The sequence below is a fragment of the Elgaria multicarinata genome, chromosome 4 (assembly GCF_023053635.1).
Source record: "Elgaria multicarinata webbii isolate HBS135686 ecotype San Diego chromosome 4, rElgMul1.1.pri, whole genome shotgun sequence".
NCBI classification, from domain to species: domain Eukaryota; kingdom Metazoa; phylum Chordata; class Lepidosauria; order Squamata; family Anguidae; genus Elgaria; species Elgaria multicarinata.
Genome location: NC_086174.1, coordinates 6657247 through 6677491, shown reverse-complemented (window position 1 = coordinate 6677491; position 20245 = coordinate 6657247). Strand labels below are relative to the sequence as shown.

Below are 20245 nucleotides of genomic sequence, written 5' to 3'. Positions count from 1 at the left end.
AAAATAAGCAGGTTTGATCCAAATTGAAATACCAAAGACCTGTTAAATTTCAATAAACTTTACTTTGTGTTCTGTTACCCCAAACCACGTGTCAGCTCGGAGTTATTACCTGCTATATTACACAGTGTAAAAACATCTAACAATACACCTGCAGTTCAGTACCTCAGTAACAGAACCTATTTCCCAAAACCCTTTACCTCGTTCCCTCACATGTAGGGGAGAGGCTGTGTTGTTTTTACCTCTTCCTCAGGCTTTTCAAGAGGTGGCGCTTGGCTTGAGAAGGGTGTGCTAGGCAAGGCCTTCTGAGTGAGGTCGGTGCTGTCATAGTTTGCAACTCCTTGTCACCCCATCCTGCCCTCACACTACCTGGAAGTGAGGCAGGTGGCTACCAGGAGCAGGGCCTTCTCTGCTGTGGCACCCCGGCTGTGGAATGAGCTCCCTAAGGAGGTTCGCTTGGCACCTACAATATATGCCTTTAGACGCCAGGTGAAGGCCTTTTTATTCTCCCAGCATTTAAACAGTCTATAAATAAATTTTAACTTGGTGTTTTAAATTTGTAATTTTGCATTGCTGATGTTTTTATTCGGTTGAGCTTTTATATTGTATTTTATATTATGGTTTTATACTGTTGTTTTATACGTTGAATGGTTTTAATTTTTGTGAACCACCCAGAGAGCTCCGGCTATTGGGCGGTATAGAAATGCAATAAATAAATAAATAAATAAATAAATAAATACCTGGCCATTTCATCTCATTTTAAACTGTCGTGTTTTGTGATGCATTATTTGTTTTAGGTTGAATCATCCCCTGCAGAAGAATTTAAGCATGGGAACAGCAATGTAGCTTTAATCAAAAAGAAAGGGACTCTCAAAAGGAGAGAGGCACCAGTATAGCTACTTTCATCCTCCTCAGTTGGTACGTTCTATTCTTCTTATTATTTTAAGTTGGAATTTACAAGTCTGAACGCTTCCCTTCCTCATTGCTAAAGGAAGAAAGAAAGAAAGACCACACAAAATGTGGGATGTGACCATGATTTTATCCCAGGGGTGTAGAGCCTCAGGTCCAGGGCTTGCCTGAAGTCCCAATCCAGCACTCTAGGGTTTCCCAGTAGGCCACGCCCATTTTCCCCAACTCCGCCCATTTCCCCCCATGGATTATTGGGGGGTTTCCCATGTTTTCAGCAGCTTTCCCTCATTCTAAAAGGTTGAAATGGCTAACATGATAGCAGACGCTTTAAGATCCAATGTGATGGCATTTTCTTGGGTTTTGGAGGCACTTCCTTTGTCTCTGTCCTCCTCCACCGCTGGAATGGTATTTGGACCTTGGGGTGGAAAAGGCTCAACACCCTTTCTCTATCCCATTTACAAGTCTTCCCTGTCCCAGAACTGCTGCATCTCACAACACCCTCTGCCTGGCTCAGCGATACTACAAGTCAGAAGGATCTTGGAATTGCTGTAGATCACAAAGTGAATATGAGCCAACAGCGCGATGTGGCTGCAAAAAAAGCAAATGCTATTTTGGGCTGCATTAATAACAGTATAGCTTCCAAATCGCATGAGGTACTGGTTCCCCTCAGTACTAAGTATTGCAACCAGTTCTGGGCACCACCCTTGAAGAAGGATGCAGTCAAGCTGGAGGGGGTTCAGAGGAGAGCAACGAGGATGATCAGGGGTCTGGAAATAAAGCCCCTTGAGCAGAGACTGGACAAACTGGGCATGTTTAGCCTGGAGGAGAGGAGATTGAGGGGAGACATGATAGCACTCTTCAAAGACTTAAAAGGTTGTCACACAGAGGAGGACCAGGATCTCTTCTCGATCCTCCCAGAATGCAGGACACGGAATAACGGGCTCAAGTTAAAGGAAGCCAGATTCCAGCTGGACATCAGGAAAAACTTCCTGACTGTTAGAGCAGTACAACAATGGAATCAGTTACCTAGGGAGGTTGTGGGCTCTCCCACACTCGAGGCCTTCAAGAGGCAGCTGGACAACCATCTGTCAGGGATGCTTTAGGGTGGATTCCTGCATCGATGGCCTTGTAGGCCCCTTCCAACTCTGATATTCTATGATTCTATGATTCTGTGATCTCTTCTAAATCATCCTAGAGTGCAGGACACAGAATAATGGGCTCAAGTTACTGGAAGCCAAATTCTGGTTAGACATTATGAAAAAACATCCTGACTGTTAGAGCAGTATGACAATGGAACCAATAATTTTATTTATTTATTTATTTATTTATTTATTTATTACATTTTTATACTGCCCAATAGCCAAAGCTCTAGGAAGGTTTTGGGCTCTCCTACACTAAAGAACTTTAGGAGGCAGCTGGACAGCCATCTGTCAGGGGCGCTTTAAGGTGGATTGATCAGGGGGTTGGACTTGATGGCCTTATAGGCCCCTTCCAACTCTACTATTCTATGACTCCTGTCTTGTGTTAGGGCCAACTTACGTATTACACAGAATGTCCGTAGCTGTAACCAGATGACCCCTTTTCAAGAAGGAAAGCTACAACCAGTGTGATTTAGAGTGGAGAAGCAGCTGGCAGGGAGGGGGGCCTTAACGCTCCCCCCCAACCACTGCCAATCCATCCTCTGAATGCCCACCTGGGCAACTCTCCCCCAATCCTCCATCTCCATGGGGTTTTGAATATTTGCATATCGGAAATGCTATTTGCAGGGTTCAGGTGGGCAACTTGTAGTGGAGAAATAGCCAGCAGGGAAAGGGTTAAGTCCCCCACCATGCCCTCCCCCATTCTCCACTCCTGATCATCCCTGTAAAAAAGAAGGAAAAAGAAAGGACATAAGGGTATATTTCCACACACACATATGTAGCATAAAGTTTGGTCCTTAAACCATCAGTGAGCCTATGCAGACAACATGCTAAGCCATGGTTAGGCCATTTTGGCAGCAAATGGGTTAGTGGGCGTGGTTAAACCGTGGTTATGTAGCTGCCATGGTTAGGAATGGTTCACACAACTGCAAAGTCATGGTTCACACGACCCGCCCAACCATAATGCTTAGCTTAACCGCCATGGCTTGGCGTGCCATCTGAACAGGGTCACGCGGTCTAGCACAGTGTCAGACCGCTTGCTGCAGTCACTCAAGAATGCTCTCTCTCCTGGTTTGCCGCCGCATGGCTCAATGATTTGCTCTTCCACTAGCCAAGGCAAGGCAAGAATTCTTGCGAAGAGATTTAAGGGGGGGAATACGCCACGACTGAGCAGCAAAGTGCTTACAGACAGCTCCCTTGGTGTTTCCCAGTCTTGCTGCCCCTCCTGAATTTTATTTTATTTCTTACTATATATGGGAGGCTGACGTGCTGCAAAGGAAAGTGGTATCGTCCACCCAATGGAGGAGGGTGGCTCTCATTTCGGTGGGGCTGTGAATCCATTCCAGGTTTCAGTGAGAACCAACCAGGCGCCTAAAAGCGCTGCCCAAGGTGCTGAATCACAGCTCCGAAATAGGTCCTCCAGTGTGGTAAGGATTCAGCACCATGGACAGGGGACCTGGAAGCCGGAAAACAGACCCAGCGCGAAAACTCAGCCAGCACAGGCAGCGAGGCGAGTTAGTCCATCAGCGGGAGAAACGGTGGTTGCTTTTCACTAGGGTCATTCACAAGGTCCACGGAACGTCCAAGCTATAACCTGGAAGGTGTGCCGTTCTCCCCTTGCCAAAGGAAGGTGTCAGAGCAGGCGGAAGCCAGCAGGAAAGCAAAGAAATGTCGCGTCTTTGGGGTGCCACTTAGACGTCTCCGTTCTCTTCCTACTGATCTCTTTCTTCTTCACTCTGTGTCCAGCCTCTTTTGCGCTCCTTTTGGTACCCTAACCCTTTGTAAACCCGAGATTACATCTCCCAGCCCTCCTCAACGCCGTCTGCACTCCTGTACCCTTGGAACGCGTTGCCTCCTGGCATACGTCTGGCTCCTTCCGTTGCTGCATTTAAGCGCTTGACAAAAGCGCGCCGTTTCACACACACATTTTCTAATTGATCTGGCACGTCGGGGTTGTTGTTTTTTACTCTCCACTCCCACGCCCTTGAGTGTCTTGTCTTACTCAGAGGGGAGAGCAGGGCCTGGGCCTTGTTTCTGTTTTATGTGAAGCACCTGGTCCTTGTAAGCACTCTGGAAAATAATAATAATAATAATAATAATAATAATAATAATAATAATAATAATAATAATAATAATAATAATGCCTTACATGGTTTGGGTACAGGCTACCTGTGGGATCGCCTTCTCCCATTCAATCTGCCCTGCACACTCAGGTCATAGAATAGCAGAGTTGGAAGGGGCCTACAAGGCCATCGAGTCCAACCCCCTGCTCAATGCAGGAATCCACCCTAAAGCATCCCCGACAGATGCTTGTCCAGCTGCCTCTTGAAGGCCTCTAGTGTGGGAGAGCCCACAACCTCCCTAGGTAACTGATTCCATTGTTGTACTGCTCTAACAGTCAGGAAGTTTTTCCTGATGTCCAGCTGGAATCTGGCTTCCTTTGGGTCCTCTGGGAAGAACTTCCTTCAGCCAGCCAAAACTAGGCTGACAGGTATTGCCCAGAGGACCTTTCCCTCTGCTGCTCCCAGACTGTGGTATGGCCTGCCGGAGGAGATTCGTCAACTTAACAGTCTATTAGCATTTAAGAAAGCTATAAAGACTGATCTCTTCCAGCAAGCCTATCCAGTGGAATTTTAGGATTCTTTTAGGATGCTTTTAGGATGTTTTTAGGAAGTTTTAACAATGTATACTGTGTTTTGATTAATATTTTATGTATTTTATACTTGCTGTTGTTCCCTGCCTCGATCAGAATAGAGAGGCAGGTTAGAAATAAATGAATTATTATTATTATAATAATAATATATCCCAGTGTCATGGCTCTTCATTCCCCCACGCCCTGAACAAAATAATGCTGGGAGTTAGAGTTTGCTATAGGAGGGTCTTAAGCCTGGACTCAGGAGAACAAAAAAATAAGACCTGGTACATTCTAGGTGAGGTTTATAGACCGGGGGGGGGGGGGGGAGAGAAATATGTGGGGTGGCTGAGCTGCTGATGGGGCAGAGAGCTAGCAGCATTCTTGAGCAGGTTGGGCTAACAGTGGATTGGGATGTAGTTGTAGGTCTCTGGGTGATTCGCAGGAGATTCCTATGTGGGTCTGATTCCCAACACTTGAACAAGTGGTGGTGAAATTGCAAGGGACGTGGGAGCGGATATCAGGCATGGTGGACTTTTGTGCTCCTTGCTTATCTCTTGGCCTCAGTGTTCCTAATCTGTAAAACAGGAGTATTAGTTGGTTGGTTTTGACCAGGGCTTGGTTCAGCTCAGATTCAGAGCGTTCTTTTAGAATCCTTGATGTGAATAATCCATAGCAGACAACATCCACACGCAATCACCCATCCTGCTGCAGGCCATGGTGATTGCGTGTGGATGTTGTCTGCTATGGATTATTCACATTGATGTCGGGTAACTCACATGCAGATACACACACATATGTGCCAGTGTACGGTTCCACATCCAAATCCGTACAGTAGACCTCAACATTTCAGAAGAAAGCAAAAATGCATGCAAGCCTGAAGTCAGCACATGTCCCCTCGAATGTAAACCCTGTCGATGTGTTTCGGAGAACGGGCGAGGAAACGGAGCAACTTTGCCCCATTCAACTTGAGCTTCATTTTTTTGGGTGAAAGCTAGGATATAAATAAAATCAAATAATTATATATATGCTGTCTAAGCGAGGGGGTGGGCAGAAAATGTATCTCCAGATGTTTTGGACTTCAACTCCCAGCATTCCTGACCATTGGCCATGGAAGGAGGGGCTTCTGGGGGCTGCAGTTCCAAACTTCTAGAGATCTATCCTCTGCTCACCCTTGCTCTAAGCTGCTTCTACCCTGCTTTCTGGCAGAGTGGGCTGTTTCCGAGCTGTTGGTGGTGTCTGTGTGAGACAGGGGGTGGGGTGGAGGTGTCCAATGTGTCTCTGCAGCTGTTTTTTTTTTTTTTTTTTTTTGCAGAAGCCACCAAAACAGGATGTGGTGCTTGTTTAAAGCGCGGGAAGGTGGTGATGGGGGGGGGGGGGGAAAGATGGCATGATAATGATCCAGAGCAGCGTCTTCTCACCACCTTTGCAGGGCCTCAGGCGTCTTGCAAAGCCTGTGGGGAGGCAGGTCCAAGCAGGTGGGGGGTTGGGTGGGGGGCATTTCTGCCGCACCGCACCCGTTCCAGTGGTTGGCAAAGTTGCCCTGGCGCGTCCCCTTGGAAGAAAGCGGGGCTGGTGTGTGCGTGTGTTGGTTGGGGGTGGGTGGGTGGGGGTTGCTCATTAGCTCCGTCCAAGTGAAGGATGGCGGGTGGGGGTGGGGGCGGGCGAGGAAGTCCGAGGCCGGCACGTGAGGATGGGGGTGGGGGTGGGCTCTTGGCTGTCCCGCGCCAGGGCTGGGCCACCGTCCTGGAAGGGAACAGGGGCGGTTGGCATCTTGGCACAGGCGGTGGATGTCGGCCTGTAGCAAAGGGAGGCCAGGTCGATCCGGCCCAAGCCAGCCAGGAGGCAGGCTGCCCCCTCCCCTCCCCTCCCCTGCCCCCCGATCTCCCCCCCCCCCCACGCACAGCACACACCATCTCTCCCAATGCCAGCCGCGTCGTTCGCGGGCGGACGAGCCGGGCGGTGTGTGTGCCTATGGGGAGGGGGGTGGGGGGTGTCCCCTTCTCGTTCCTCGCCCGCCCGCCCCTCAACGCTCTTCCCCGGGTCCTTCAGCCCCATCCATCCTCCTTCCTGTGCGGCGGCGGCGGCTTGCGGGTCTGAAAGGAGGGAGGGCGGGGAGGGACTCGGGGGGGGGCGGTTGGTCTTTAGCGCCTCCCTCCTCCCCCTCCCCTCCCCCTCCCCTCCCCCGGAAGCGGAGGGGAAAGAAGGAGGAGGTGGCGGCGGCGGCGGCGGCGGCGGGGAGGAGGAGGCGGAGGCGGAGGCGGCCGTGGGTGTTGGGGAGGGCATCCCGAGCCCTGCGGCCGAAGGGGGCCCGGGAGGAGGGAGGGAGGGAGGGGAGGCGGAGGGGGAGGGCGGGCGAGGAGGCAGGCAGGCAGGAAAGACGGGAAGGAAGCGGAGGAAGAGGCGGCGGCGGCGGCGGCGGCGGGCGGCGGGCGGCGGCGGCGGGCGGGCGGAGGGGAGCCGGGCTGCCGGCCCGGGCGGCGGTGGTGGCGGCGGCGGCGGCGGCGGCGGCGGCAGGCGGCGGCGGCGGCGGCGGTGATGGCGGCCAAGTCGGACGGCAGCGGCTTCTCGCAGCTGCACAACCTGGACGAGCCGCACCACCATCACCACCACCACCACCACCACCACGGCGGCGGCGCCGGGGGGGCGGCGGGGGGCGGCCCGGGGGGGGCCCGGCTGCGGGGGGGGCCGACGACGACGCCGGCGGCGGCAGCAGCTCCATGCACATCTGCCACTGCTGCAACACGTCCTCCTGCTACTGGGGCTGCCGGAGCGCCTGCCTGCGCAGCCTGCTGGGCCGGGCCGGGGCGGCGGCGGCGGCGGGGGCCGGGGGCGCCGGGGGGGCCACGGACCCGCTGGCGCCCGCGGGGGGCGACGGGCAGCCGGCCTCGCCGTCGGCCGGGGCGGCGGCGGCGGCGCTGGCGGGGGAGCGCCCCTGGCTGGACTGCCTGTGGATCGTGCTGGCGCTGCTGGTGCTGCTGGGCGACGTGGCCACCGACCTCTGGCTGGCCCTGGACCACTACGGCCGGCGGGACTACCTGTGGTGCGGCCTGACGCTGGCCTTCGTGCTGCTGCCCTCGGTGCTGGTGCAGATCCTCAGCTTCCGATGGTTCGTGCAAGACTACACCGGAGGCGGCCTGGGCGCCGTGCAGGGCCTCACCAGCCGCGGCCCTCCCATGATGGGCTCCGTGGGGGCCGGCGGGCGGCGCGCCGGGCCGGGACACCACGCCGCCGCCACCCCCGGGGCGCAGCGCCTCTGCAGGCTCTCCGTCTGGATCTGGCAGTCCGTCATTCACCTGCTTCAGATGGGACAGGTCTGGAGGTAGGACGGGACGGGGCGGCGAGGGGGTTGGGGGGGGCAGGCCGGAGAGCGAGCGAGCGAGCGAGCGAGCGAGAGAGAGAGAGAGAGAGAGAGAGAGAGGATCCTGTGTGTGTGTGTGTCTCCCCCCCCCCGCACCGTTTTCAGGACGAAGGCCCAGCACCCGCACGCACCCCACATCGCACGTCAAGGCAGGGTGACCTCGAAGGCATCTTGTCCCCATAGGGAAGCGGGGAGGGAGAGGGGCAAAACTCCACTCCCCAACCCACAAGTAGAGGCCTGAGCGTGACCCCCACCTCTCCTTAGAAGGGCACGGAAACCTGCCCCCCCTTCCATGAGGAACCCAGGGTGGGCTGGCTGGAGAGGAGGAGAAATGCCCCCCCCGTTTGAATCACAGGTAGGGAAAGGAGACCCCTGTGACACACACACACACACACACACACCTACACCTCCCTGTGATGATTTTGGGGAGGGAGGGGGTCAAAGAAGGACCAGCGCCGCCAGATTGCAGGTGGAGTGAGGGTAGCTCCCATCCTTGCAAAGCAGCATGAGATTGCAGGGAGGGGGGGTCTTCTTGGAAAGAGGCAAAGGCCAGGGAGGATGGATGCCACACACTGGAGCAGCAAGAGGGAGAGAGGGAAGACCACCCCCTCACCCCCCAGGAATAAATCACAGGGGATCACATATCCTTGCTCCAAACCTTATGCACCCTGCAGTAGTAGAATGCAAACAGGGGCATCTCCCCTCAGAGGAAAGTGCAGGCCCAGGCCCCAGAGTTTGGGGCCAGAGAGCCAGGCCTGCTCTTAAAGGCCACTCTGATGAAGGGTTGAGGGGATACACTCCCCCACACCCAATAGCCCCTGTACACGCGCTCTGAGAAACGGGGTGCCCCTGGACATGTTTTACAGCTTTCTCCAACCTCGGGACTTCCAGATGTGTTGGATTCCAAGTCGCATCATCCCCAGGCGGGAGATGCAGTCCAGCACATCTGTGACCAGGGTTGGTGGAGGCTGGTCGAGTTGCCACTGAGATTAGCGTTATCTCCTTTCGGCAAAGGAAGTATACAGGCAATCCTGTAGGATGGGGTGCAGCAGAAAAAGGCAGCTGGGAGGGGGGCTTTCGAGCACATCTTGGAGATCGGAGGTCCTGATCCCGCCTCTTAAGGAAGCACCAAGACTCAGCTCCCAGAATGCACCAGTATTGTTTAGATGGAAGAATGGAAGAAGGCAATACTGTGTTCCTCTATAGGCTTTTCACATATCTGGAAGAGGGGGAATTTCCTCCCCTTTTCCCAATCAAATTTGGGTTCCTCTCCTAAGAGTTAGGCCATAGCTAGACCTAAGGTTTATCCCAGGATCATCCTGGGTTCGTCCCTGCCTGAGCGCTGGATGCCCTGTGTGGCACTTAGATGAACAGGTTTGACCCCAGGACAATCCTGGGATAAACCTTAGGTCTAGCTACAGCCACAGTCTGGGGATAGAGTAGCCCTTGAGAGAAGAGGTTTGATTCTGGGGCAAGCTGAAGGGCATCTCCCAAGAACGAAATCTGACAAGGGTATTGCCTATAGAAGGTCTTTGGCCAAGGATGATATTCTCTAGAGCAGGCGTAGGCAGAAAGGTAGGCCTTCAGATATTTTGGACTTTGGCTCCCAGCATTCCTGGCCATTGACCATGCTGGCAGGGCCTTCTGGGAGCTGAAGTCCCAAGCATCTGGAGGTCTACCTTCTGCCCAACCCTGTTCTAGAGCAGCCTCTCCCAACCTGCTGCCTGCCAGATGTGTCAATGGTCATGCTAGCTGGGATTGGTGGGAGTTGAAGTCTGACACATCTGGAGGAGTACCAGGTTGCAGAAGGCTGGAACAGACAAGACGGGGGGAGGGTCTCTGGACACTCTCTACAATGTAGGAGGTGTGTGTGGGTGTTTAGTGCCATGTTGTAGGTAGACATAGGCATTGCTCTGCTAACCTCATGGTGGGATGGGGAATTTGGGCCTTCTCCAAAATCTGGGGAGGGCAGGTGTTGTGTACAGCATCCTTCCTGGAGCTCTCCAGATGTGTTGGATTACAACTCTGACAAGCTGCCTGGGGATTATGGGAGCTGTAGCTTGACATATCTAGAGGGGCCCAGGTCAGGGAAAGCCGGTGAGGAACAAAATGCCTTTGAGAGAAACATACCTTAAATTGCTGTCTTAGAGAAGTAAGGGTACCCCTAAGAATTTTAAGCATCTCCTACCAAAATGGTTCTCAACATTTTGGAATGGATTGGGAGAGATCTTTAACCCAAACACGCACTGGGGGAGGGCATTGCTCCGTTATTATTACAGGGCTGGTGTTGCAATCCAGCCCTAGTAGTGGGTCCACCAGTTGAAGACCTACATCCATCCATCCATGAAGAAGGAGAGAAGCAGCATCCCCCTAGAGGTCTCTGAGGTTGTGACACCATGCACACTTCCTTGGGAGTAAAACCCCACTGAACACGGTGGGACCTGGGGCTGAACGAAGGAGCACAGCGTTCACAGGGGGCAAAGAGGAGCATTCACCAGACGAGACATTCTGGGGATGGCTATTCCTGATCTCTCACACAAGAGAGAGAGAGAGAGAGAGAGAGAGAGAGAGAGAGAGAGAGAGAGAGAGAATTTAAATATATTTCTTCCAAAAAGGAGAATGAGGGAGGCCATAGCTAGACCCAATGTTTATCCCTGGATCATCCAAGGGTCAAACCTGTTCATCTAGGTGACACACAGGGGATCCAGTGCTCAGGCAGGGGCGAACCCTGGATGATCCCAGGATAAACCTTAGGTCTAGCTGTGGCTGGAGTCTCCCCAGAAGGAGCTATAACATACTGAGCTGCCCAAATGAATTCTCTGCACATACAAGCATAAAGTAAGGCAAAATGGAGCTTTATATGTGTGTGGGGGGGTAATTCCCTCCTTCACACATAGGCATAGTAGAGAGATGGGGTCATCTCCAGAAAAAGAGAAATTAAGAAAAGCCATTGAGATGCTTAATTCCCAAAGTCAGGATCATTTGGGACTAGAAGGAATCTCTCTTCATCTTCTAGATACAGAGCAATACGATCGCCCACCACCACTGCCCCCACCCCAAAAAAGAGAGAGAGAAGGTTCACTCCTCGATGTTTCAACCCCTGAACCTTCTCACAACCCCTGAACCTTCTCACGTGGTACAGTGGCCCCTGTTTCTCCTGTAGGGCAAGTGTCATGTGTGAATTGATTTGAGAATTTGTGAATGTAGAGCCAGGCTCCCTCCTCCACTCTCCGCCCCCCCCCCCGCCCCCCTCCAATCCACCCACATGGTTTGGCTACGTGAAGGTAGAGTAATGAAGGGACAGTCTATACCCATGACAGACAGAGGGGGAGCTCTAGGGCAGGTCGGGCTTCGTTTGTAGAGAGGAACTGTGGGAAAAGATGCAGAGGGTGTCCTGGAGAGACCTTTGCTAAGAGAGAAAACCTTTGCAGGGAAAAGATGAAGGAGACTGTGGGTGCGGGGGGGGGGGGGGGAGGAGGAGGAGGAGGAGGAGGCCTTTTAATGCATCCAGGCATGTTCAGTGCTTTGCTTTCCCTTTCTAGAAACATGCAGCCATGCATATACTACGAACACATGGGATTTTGCAAAAAGGGTCACAGCAGGATATCAAAGTGAATTAGTTTTTCCTTAAGTTTATTTTTTTTTGGGGGGGGTGTTTGGAGAAATCAGGTGCACAAGGGGAAGTAACCTGAATAGCTGCTGGGTTTATGTAAGCCGAACCAATGATTTGGAAGCCCCTTGTCAAAGAGATGTGTGTGCATGTGCGTGGTGTGTGAAATTAGCAACTGGAATAAACTGGGTCCTCTTCCATGATTTTTTTTTTGCGGGGGGGAGGTGGGGGGGGATGGATTTTGAAGATGAAGCCAAAATGAAACGGAGGAGGAGGAGGAGGTGGGGGGCAGGAAATGAAATGGACGGTTAAGAAATGTGTTCTTTTAATGACTGCCTTTAAAAAAAAATCAAACAAGACTCCTGTTGGTAAAATAAAGAGGAAGGTTTTGGATTTCAGGAGGATTGGTCACAGTTTGATATCATTGAGGTGGGGGGGGTGGACGGACAGATGGGGGACGGACGGACGACAAGAAGCAGTTTGATGTGAGATGCCGTTGAGACGAGCTGGAAGGTTTAGGACTACTCCTGTGGATTTCTCTGGATTTGCTTTGAACCGATTTAAAATGGAGGCAACCTATTTGAGAGGGTGGGGGAGAAGTCAGGTTGGTGCTGGTGTGTGTGTTGTGGAGGGGGGGACATTCAAGGAAAAATGGAGACTGCACAGCAAAGATCTGGAGGAGGAGGGGGCAGATGGGGGGGAGGCAGCAGCCAGCCGCTTGAGCGCGTGTGGGTAGCTTGTACGAGATTGCAACCTGGGAAATACGACGGTGAAATCATGCACTGCAATGGAATATATTTCTTGCTTTCCCCAAATGTCATTTGCACCTCTTTATGCAAAGCAGATTTCCCCCCCCACACACACACACACTTTATGTTAGCAGAACATGGTGTGTGCAAGCAGGGCAAGGTTTTTTCTGAGAGATTTCTGTTTTGCCTGTACCATGAGAAAGATTTCCAGATTGTTTCCAGACTGTACCATGAGAAAGATGTCCAGATTGTTTTCCTCCTCCTCCGCCTCCTCCTCCTCCTCCTCCTCCTCCTCCTCCTCCTCCTCCTCCTCCTCTGATGTACCCATGTACCAACCACATAAGCCAAGGCAGCTGTTGGAATAAAACTCATGTCTGTCTGTCCATGTACAGGTTCCTCTTGGCAGCTGTATGAGTGTGTGGGGCTGGGAAATGAGCCTGTGTTTTTCCAGGGGCTGATCTCAGCTTCACCTCCCTGTTCTCCTGCCCCAAACATAATCCTGTGCCCCATTGGAACGAAATGTGTGGCGCGGGGAGTTTGTAACTGAGGACTGGAAGTCATAAATGGATGGATTCTGAAATCACGATGGTGCATCGCTTATTGTGAGATAGCGGAAGAGGGTGTTGGACTAACTTAATTTTTTTTTGCTAATCTCAGAGTCTCTTGCATATTCATTGCAACCAAGTAGGACCTACCAAGAAAGGGTTTCTCCAAAGTTTTGCTATCTGGAATGAGGGATTTGTGTTAACACTGGATTATGTTGAATGTTTCCTGATGGAGTAGTCCGAGAACCTCTGTTTGGAAAACCCAGACAGCCGTAAAAATCCATTGCACTCCTACTTAAGAGGTAATCGGCATCAGCCTTTTGCGGGTGCCATTTCATTTACTCTGGGTTTTGTAACATTACTTCTCTAGCTGTTGTGACCGTCATTTGGATTATTCCTGATGCCGTAGTGGTACTAATCCAGAAAGACAGTGTTTTAAGCTGCCTTCACCAGCTGCTCACTTATTGGATGGTGGGCAGGTGAACCATTTGCGTTTCGAGGGATTTCTTCAGAGAGCGGCAAAGCCGATTCATTGCAAAATGACCCACATGAAGTTCACTTACCTTCACGGCGATCGAGGTGGGTGTAATACAGTGGGAAAGTCAAGAGCATGGCTGCTCATCTAGGCTGATGTATAAAAATGTTGAGATGGAAGAACTTATTTTTATTTTTAAAGCATGGGTTCCTTTGGAGACATGTTGATGTTAGAAATCTATTGACCGAATCTTTCGAGATGGCCTGCTCTATGCATCATTTTCCGACCAACGATACTGGGTGGTAGTAACGCCATTCTCTGGTGTCCGACCCTGATAGGGATGGTTGTGTGAGATTGCTCTCGCGGAAGGATATGCAGAGACCGTGATTGCACATGACGGGCTCTTGGGATCTCCAACCAGGTGGCACTGTGATTGGTTACTTCTCGAAGGATGTGTGTTTTGAATTATGCCAATGAAAAAGTACCGGAGGTGAGAGTGTCTGAAGTGTCACCTGGTGAGATCTGGAAAGAGGTGATGGTTCACCCTATGGAAGCTTACTTCTGAATGGATATAGCATCTCCATGTGGTCAGCGGCTGAGCTGAGTTGCAATTCTGTCTTCGCCCTTGCCTAACAGGGCCTTTTTAGCTATTATCAGATGAAAACACGAAAGGTGTCCGAATGTTTTTCTTGAAGAGGAAATCCCCCCTTCCACCTTCCCCCAGATTTAGATGATTGCAGGTGTGTATTTGGTTGCATTTATTTATTTATTTATTTATTTATTATAGCTTTTGTATCCCGCCCTTTCGCCAAAAAGGCTCTCAAGACGGCTTACAAAAATATTTCTTAAGTCGGTCCCTGCCCGCAGGCTGGCAAGTCTTAAAAAAAAAATGGCATAAAAGGAAAGCAGACTGGGAGGGAAATTTAGGGGAATGGGTTAAGGGTTTGAGTGTTGACAACTCAACTTCTCAGTCTTTAAGGTCACAGGTGTTGCTGGGTTTAGTGCAACAGACTATCACAGTGACCGCCTCTGACAGCTCATCTGCACCTGGCTGTGGGAACTAGAGATGTTTAAATAAAACCTTGGCCACACCCTCAAGTCGCATCAGCCAATGAGAATGAAGGGGTGGGGCAATGGAGGCTGGTGGCTCCAATATCAGTGAGGTGGTGAATATGAGCTGGGCTTGAGCCGGAAGTAGTCAGAACTCTAAAGGAGCTCTCCAAGGGTGCGAAAACAGATGGGGATAGTGAGAAGAACCTTGGAGGGCTTCTTGGATGGTTCTGATTGGCTGTAGCTGAAACCCGGAGCGGATTCACCACCCCACTGACATCAGAGTCACCGGCCTCCACTGGGGTGGGATGCAGATATAATAATAATAATAATAATAATAATAATAATAATAATAATAATAATAATGCATTTATATCCTGCCTTCTTTCCTCCAAGGAACCCAAGGCAGTGTGTGTGTGTGTGTGTGTGTGTGTGTGTGTGAGTATATATATATATATATATATATATATATATATATATATATATATGTATATATATTCCTCCTCCTCTCCACTTTATCCTCACAACAACAACGAGGTGAGGTGGGCTGGGCTGAGAGTCTGTGACTGGCCCAAAGTCACCCAGTGGGTTTCCATGGCTGAGTGGGGACTAGAACCCCGGATGTCCTAACTCCCAGTCCGACACCTTAGCCACTACACCACAGTGGCTACAGATGCTGGAGGTTGGATCTGGTACCTTTTGCAGGCAAAGGATGTGTTCTGCCACTGAGCTACAGCTCTCCCCCATAAACAAATCTTCCTCCAAGACAAGTTACTTAAGCTGCCTCCCCTTGCTCTGAGGAATGCAGGAGGGGAGGAGGCCTCCATGCCCTTCAGTTGACTAGATGGCCAGGAGGACAAGACTCACTCCAGCAGATCATAGAATCATAGAAAAGCAGAGTTGGAAGGGGCCTACAAGGCCATCGAGTCCAACCCCCTGCTCAATGCAGGAATCCACCCTAAAGCATCCCTGACAAATGGTTCTCCAGCTGCCTCTTGAAGGCCTCTAGTGTGGGAGATCCCACAACCTCCCTAGGTCATTGGTTCCATTGTCGTACCGCTCTAACAGTCAGGAAGTTTTTCCTGATGTCCAGCTGGAATCTGGCTTCCTTTAACTTGAGCCCGTTCTTCCGTGTCCTGTGCTCTGGGAGGATCGAGAAGAGATCCTGGCCCTCCTCTGTGTGACAACCTTTCAAGTATTTGAAGAGTGTTCTCATGTCTCCCCTCAATCTCCTCTTCTCCAGGCCAGATCTCTGACTTTCTCATTGTACATCCCCATGTAGGACACCTCCACTTTAAAACTCTGCTCCTCGCTCTCCTCTTTCTGGGCTGTAGGTGGGGACTAGAACTCGGATCTCCTGACTCCCAGTCCAACACTTTAGCTACTACACCACACTGGCTCTCTTAATGATGATGTCACATTTTGGCCATTTCTGCAATAGTCAACAAACGTGGAAACTCCAGCGGGGAGTATACCTGTTGGAAGTCTCCAGTGGTGGGTTTTTTTTGGAGTTCTTCAGGCTGAACAAGCAAGGGTATGTCAGGGGATATCAGCAAACCGTGACCCATGATAACTCTTCTGAAATGGACGGATGTCGAGTTCCCCCAAGCCCTTTGAGTGTGCTATGATTGCCAAGGACAAATTCTGGCTGGGTGAGATAGCCAGCCCTTGAAGCAAGGACAAGTGAGTCTTTGATTTCTCGCAAGGATGTAAGGTGTAAGTAGGTCACTGCCCCTCCTTCCCAGCTTGTGACACAGATGCTGTGCCCAGATGTTAAGGAAGAAGATTGGGAGATTCCTTTTTCTAAGTTAGGCTGACGTTCCATCTAACTCAGTACTATCTACACCTGAGGTTGGCAACTTTTTTTGGGGGGGGGGCGAGGGCACATTTGGTAATTTGAAAAACTGTCCTGAACTCCGCCACAAAATGGCTTCCATGGGAGACGAGCCAAGCGGAAGTAGCCGGCCCAAATCACTGTGCACAAGGCAGAGGTGAGCTCTGAGCCTCAAGCTAAACACCTCCTTTAAACCCCAGATACATCAGCACCAGCAGAAGGCTGTTTCATGGCCATCCTCACTGCCTGTAAGAAAATGTGTTAATTTTTCTAACAAGGAGGGAGGGGTAAGACACCTTGGCAGGTAACCAGAAAGGTGTCGGGAGGCACATTGGTGCCCATGGGCTCCACGTTGCCTACTCCTGGGCTACACTGACTGACTGCGTCTTTCCAGGAGTTTCAGCAGCAGCCTCTCCCAGGTCTACCTGGAGATCCTAAGGATTGAACCAGTGGAGGCTGAAGGCTCCAACGCCAATGGGGGTGGTGATTCCGCTCTGGGTTTCAGTCAGGACCAGACAGGATTCTAAAGGAGCTCTCAAAAGTGCACCTTGGATAGCTTCTTTAGAGTTCTGACCGGTCCTGACTGAAACCCGGAGTGGAATCACCGCCCCCCCCCCACTGGCATCGGAGCCACTGAATTGAACCTGGGACTTTGGGGATGCAACGCTCTACCACTGAGCTACCGTCCCTTGCCAAACAGGAAAATTGGAAGCTGCTTTATATGGAGTCAGACCCTTGGTCCATCCAGCCCAGTACTGTCGACACAGACCGGCAGCAGCAGCTCTCCAAGTTTTTGCAGGCCTACCTGGAGATGCCAGCAATTGAACCTGAAGCTTTTCCATACGCAGAGCAGGTGCTGTACATTGAGCAGTGACCATTTTGAAAGAGGAGCTCTCTATCTCTCCGTGATGATGGCAGCTGCCTCTCTGTCTCTCTCCATATATGGTAGAGTCTCCTAAAAAAACGTTCCTGCTGGCTGCCCTGATTACTAGGGATGTGCTCCGCTTCTCCTCGAACCGGAGAAGCAGGAGCGGAGCGGGGCGCTTCGCCTACCCTTAAGGCGGAGGCGAAGAGGATTGGGGGGCCTGCGGAGCGTGGCGAAGAGGATCGAGATGAAGGTGGATCCTTCGCCTCGATCCGGAGCTCCGTCAGAAAGGTAAGTGGGGTTTACCGGGCCCTGCCGCTGTCGACCATGCAGCGACAGCGGCAAGGCCCGGTAAACCCCCCCTCCCTCCTCTCCCTTACCTGCGTCCGTCCGCAGTCCCTCGGCTTCTTCAATTGAGCCCGTGGCTCAACCAGGAAGTCTAGGCTGCACTTGCGGCCCAGACTTCCTGGTTGAGCCATGGGCTCAATTGAAGAAGCCGAGGGACCGCGGACAGACGCAGGTAAGGCCCCCCTCCCCCTTGGTCTCTGCAGGTAAGGGAGAGGAGGGAGGGGGGCCTTACCTGGCGCCACTCCCCTCCACTGCGGAGCTCCGATTCGGAGCCGGAGCTCTGAAGCGAAGAGGAGCAGACTATGGGCGGAGCGGAGCAGAGCAGAGCAGGCTGATCCAAAATTTTCGGATTGGCCTGCGGGGCGGATCGGGGGGGGTCCATGCACACCCCTACTGATTACATTTTGTGTTGCTACTGATGGATAAATTCCTAGAGGAGAAAGCTATCAATGGCTACTAGTCCTGATGGTTATGTGCTACCTTCAGTATCTAAGGCAATTGCTGGGGAACATGGGCGGTAGGGTGCAGTTGCACCCGTGTCCTGCTTGTGGGTTTCTCATGGGCAGCTGGTTGGCCACCCCATGAACAGAACGCTGACCTAGATGGACGTTTGGTCTGATCTAGCAAGGCTCTTCTTATGTTCTTATCCCAGTTTTAAGAAAAGGAATGCAGAGGAAGTTTCTTAGGAGCTTTCTGAAAGGGTCACCTGAAGCCCGGTTGAAGGTGTTGTTGCAAAGTGTCAAGTCGAATGTCACTGCTTTATGGGCTAATATGGGCCACAACTAGACCTAAGGTTTATCCTGGGATCATCCAGGGTTCGCCCCTGCCTGAGCACTGGATCCCCTGTGTGTCACCCAGATGAGGTTTGTCCATTGGATGATCCAGGGATAAACCTTAGGTCTAGCTATGGCCATGGACTCTTGCTTCTAGTTTATTGACATGTACTGCTTGGGATGAAAGCTTCTTTGTATGCTCCTGTGCCCTTGCGTGGGGGGTATGCTGTGTTCCATAGACTACAGGTGGGAAGAGGAAGTTATTACAGGGTTAAAGGGCACCACTGGCCAGTCACATGGGAAGTGGAGCAAACCATGAGGTTATTCCGTCAGTAGCATAAGGACCAGGTTTCCCAGCCCAGTTTCTCAAAGCATTAGCATTCAAGATCCCCTGGCAGCAGTAGCAGCCAAAAAGCAAAGGACGAGATGGACCAGGTGGCCTTATAGGCCCCTTCCAACTCTACTATTCTATGGTTCTGTGATTCTATGGCTCCCTCCATCCCGATTCCATGTACAGAAGGCAATCAGGAACAGCAGTTGGATCTTACTTCAACCATGGCTACAGGAAAGGATCCTTCACTGCATCCACGTGAAGGCAGCACCCTAGCTTAAGGGGATGCAAGGCAGGCTGTGTGCCACACACATCACTCTGTCCTCCAACACCTCTCCGCCGCCCCCCAGCGATTGCCACCTGAGGCAGCTGCCTCTCTCTGCCTAACCATAGGGCCAGCCCTTTTTGATTGTAATAAATGGTAAGCCAGGATGGGAGGGTGGCTTAGCTGAATCGTGGGGGTCAAGTCGGTGGGTTGAATCGGAACCAGGAAAGTAAGGATAATCTGGAAGAGAACAGGCAAGATTTAGAGAAGATATGGGATCAGCAGCACCGAAGGCCAGGACAGAACAAGGCAAACGTAAAAGCAGAGAGCAGAAGCAGGTCCGAGGAGCTCAAACTAGAGCTTTGGACTGGCCTCTCAGCCACCTTTTCCTGCTTCCTTTTTTTCCTCCCACCCATGTTGCCAAGCAACTGGTGCACACAGGCTTACTGCCTCAAATACTGGAGCTAGCACACAACCATCAGGGCTAGTGGCCATTCATAGCCTTCGGCTCCAGGAATTTATCCAGCCCCCTTTTAAAGCCATCCAAATGGGTGGCCATCACTACATCTTGTGGTAGTGAGTTCCGTAATTTAATTCTGCCCTGTGTGAAGAAGTCCTTCCTTTTATTTGTCCTGGATCTCCCACCCATCAGCTTCATGGGATGACCCCATTGGGTTCTAGTATTTTGAGAGAGGGAGAGAAATGTCTTCCCATCCACATTCTCCACACCATACATAATTTTGGACACCTCTGAATGGAGTTCACCAGGTGACCCCTTTCTTATGGACCTCGCTGCCATTCAAGGTCAGGCAGGCACCCACATTGTGTTGTTTTCGGTGCCTCCTGAAAACATTGTTCCAAGACGCTTTCCCGGAATCACCAGCCGTGGTTTAGTCTGCGCCTGTTCTTTTAAGATGTAATTTCTTAAATGATGTTTTTATTCTTTTTCCACATTTGCTCAAAAATTCTCAGACAGGGAGCGGTATAGAAATATTGCAAATAAGTGAATAAAATTTCAGCCTTTTAGAAGAAAGAAAATTTTGCAAAAGCTGGGATCAGTGTTGAGAGACATGGGAACCTGGATTTGTGTTGGATTGGCACACCCCATAATGACTCAGTGTGGACACTTCTGTTGAACACCACGCAGGCTTGCCGGCCTCATTCACTTTCCGTTGCCACCTCCAGATTTGTCCGTTTGCTCCAAGAAAAAGGCTCTGAGCACATTGACGTGAATTAGAAGAGCCATTCAAACACACACCAACACACACACCCAAGGACAGTACACCGTTTATTCATTTCCCTGTTGGGGATACCTTTTGTTTAAGCCGCTGTGGACGCAAGTAGGTTAGTGGGTCATAATTT

General features: G+C 51.5%; 1 protein-coding gene across 1 annotated transcript in view; it reads left to right on the top strand.

Moving 5' to 3' along the window:
* The first annotated feature begins 7215 nt into the window (after positions 1-7215).
* The window catches only part of XKR6 (XK related 6), a 225955-nt gene continuing 212925 nt past the window's right edge, over positions 7216-20245 (top strand). The window contains 2 exon segments of the mRNA XM_063123738.1: positions 7216-7312; positions 7315-7999. Of these exon segments, the coding sequence (XP_062979808.1) occupies positions 7216-7312; positions 7315-7999 (782 nt within the window).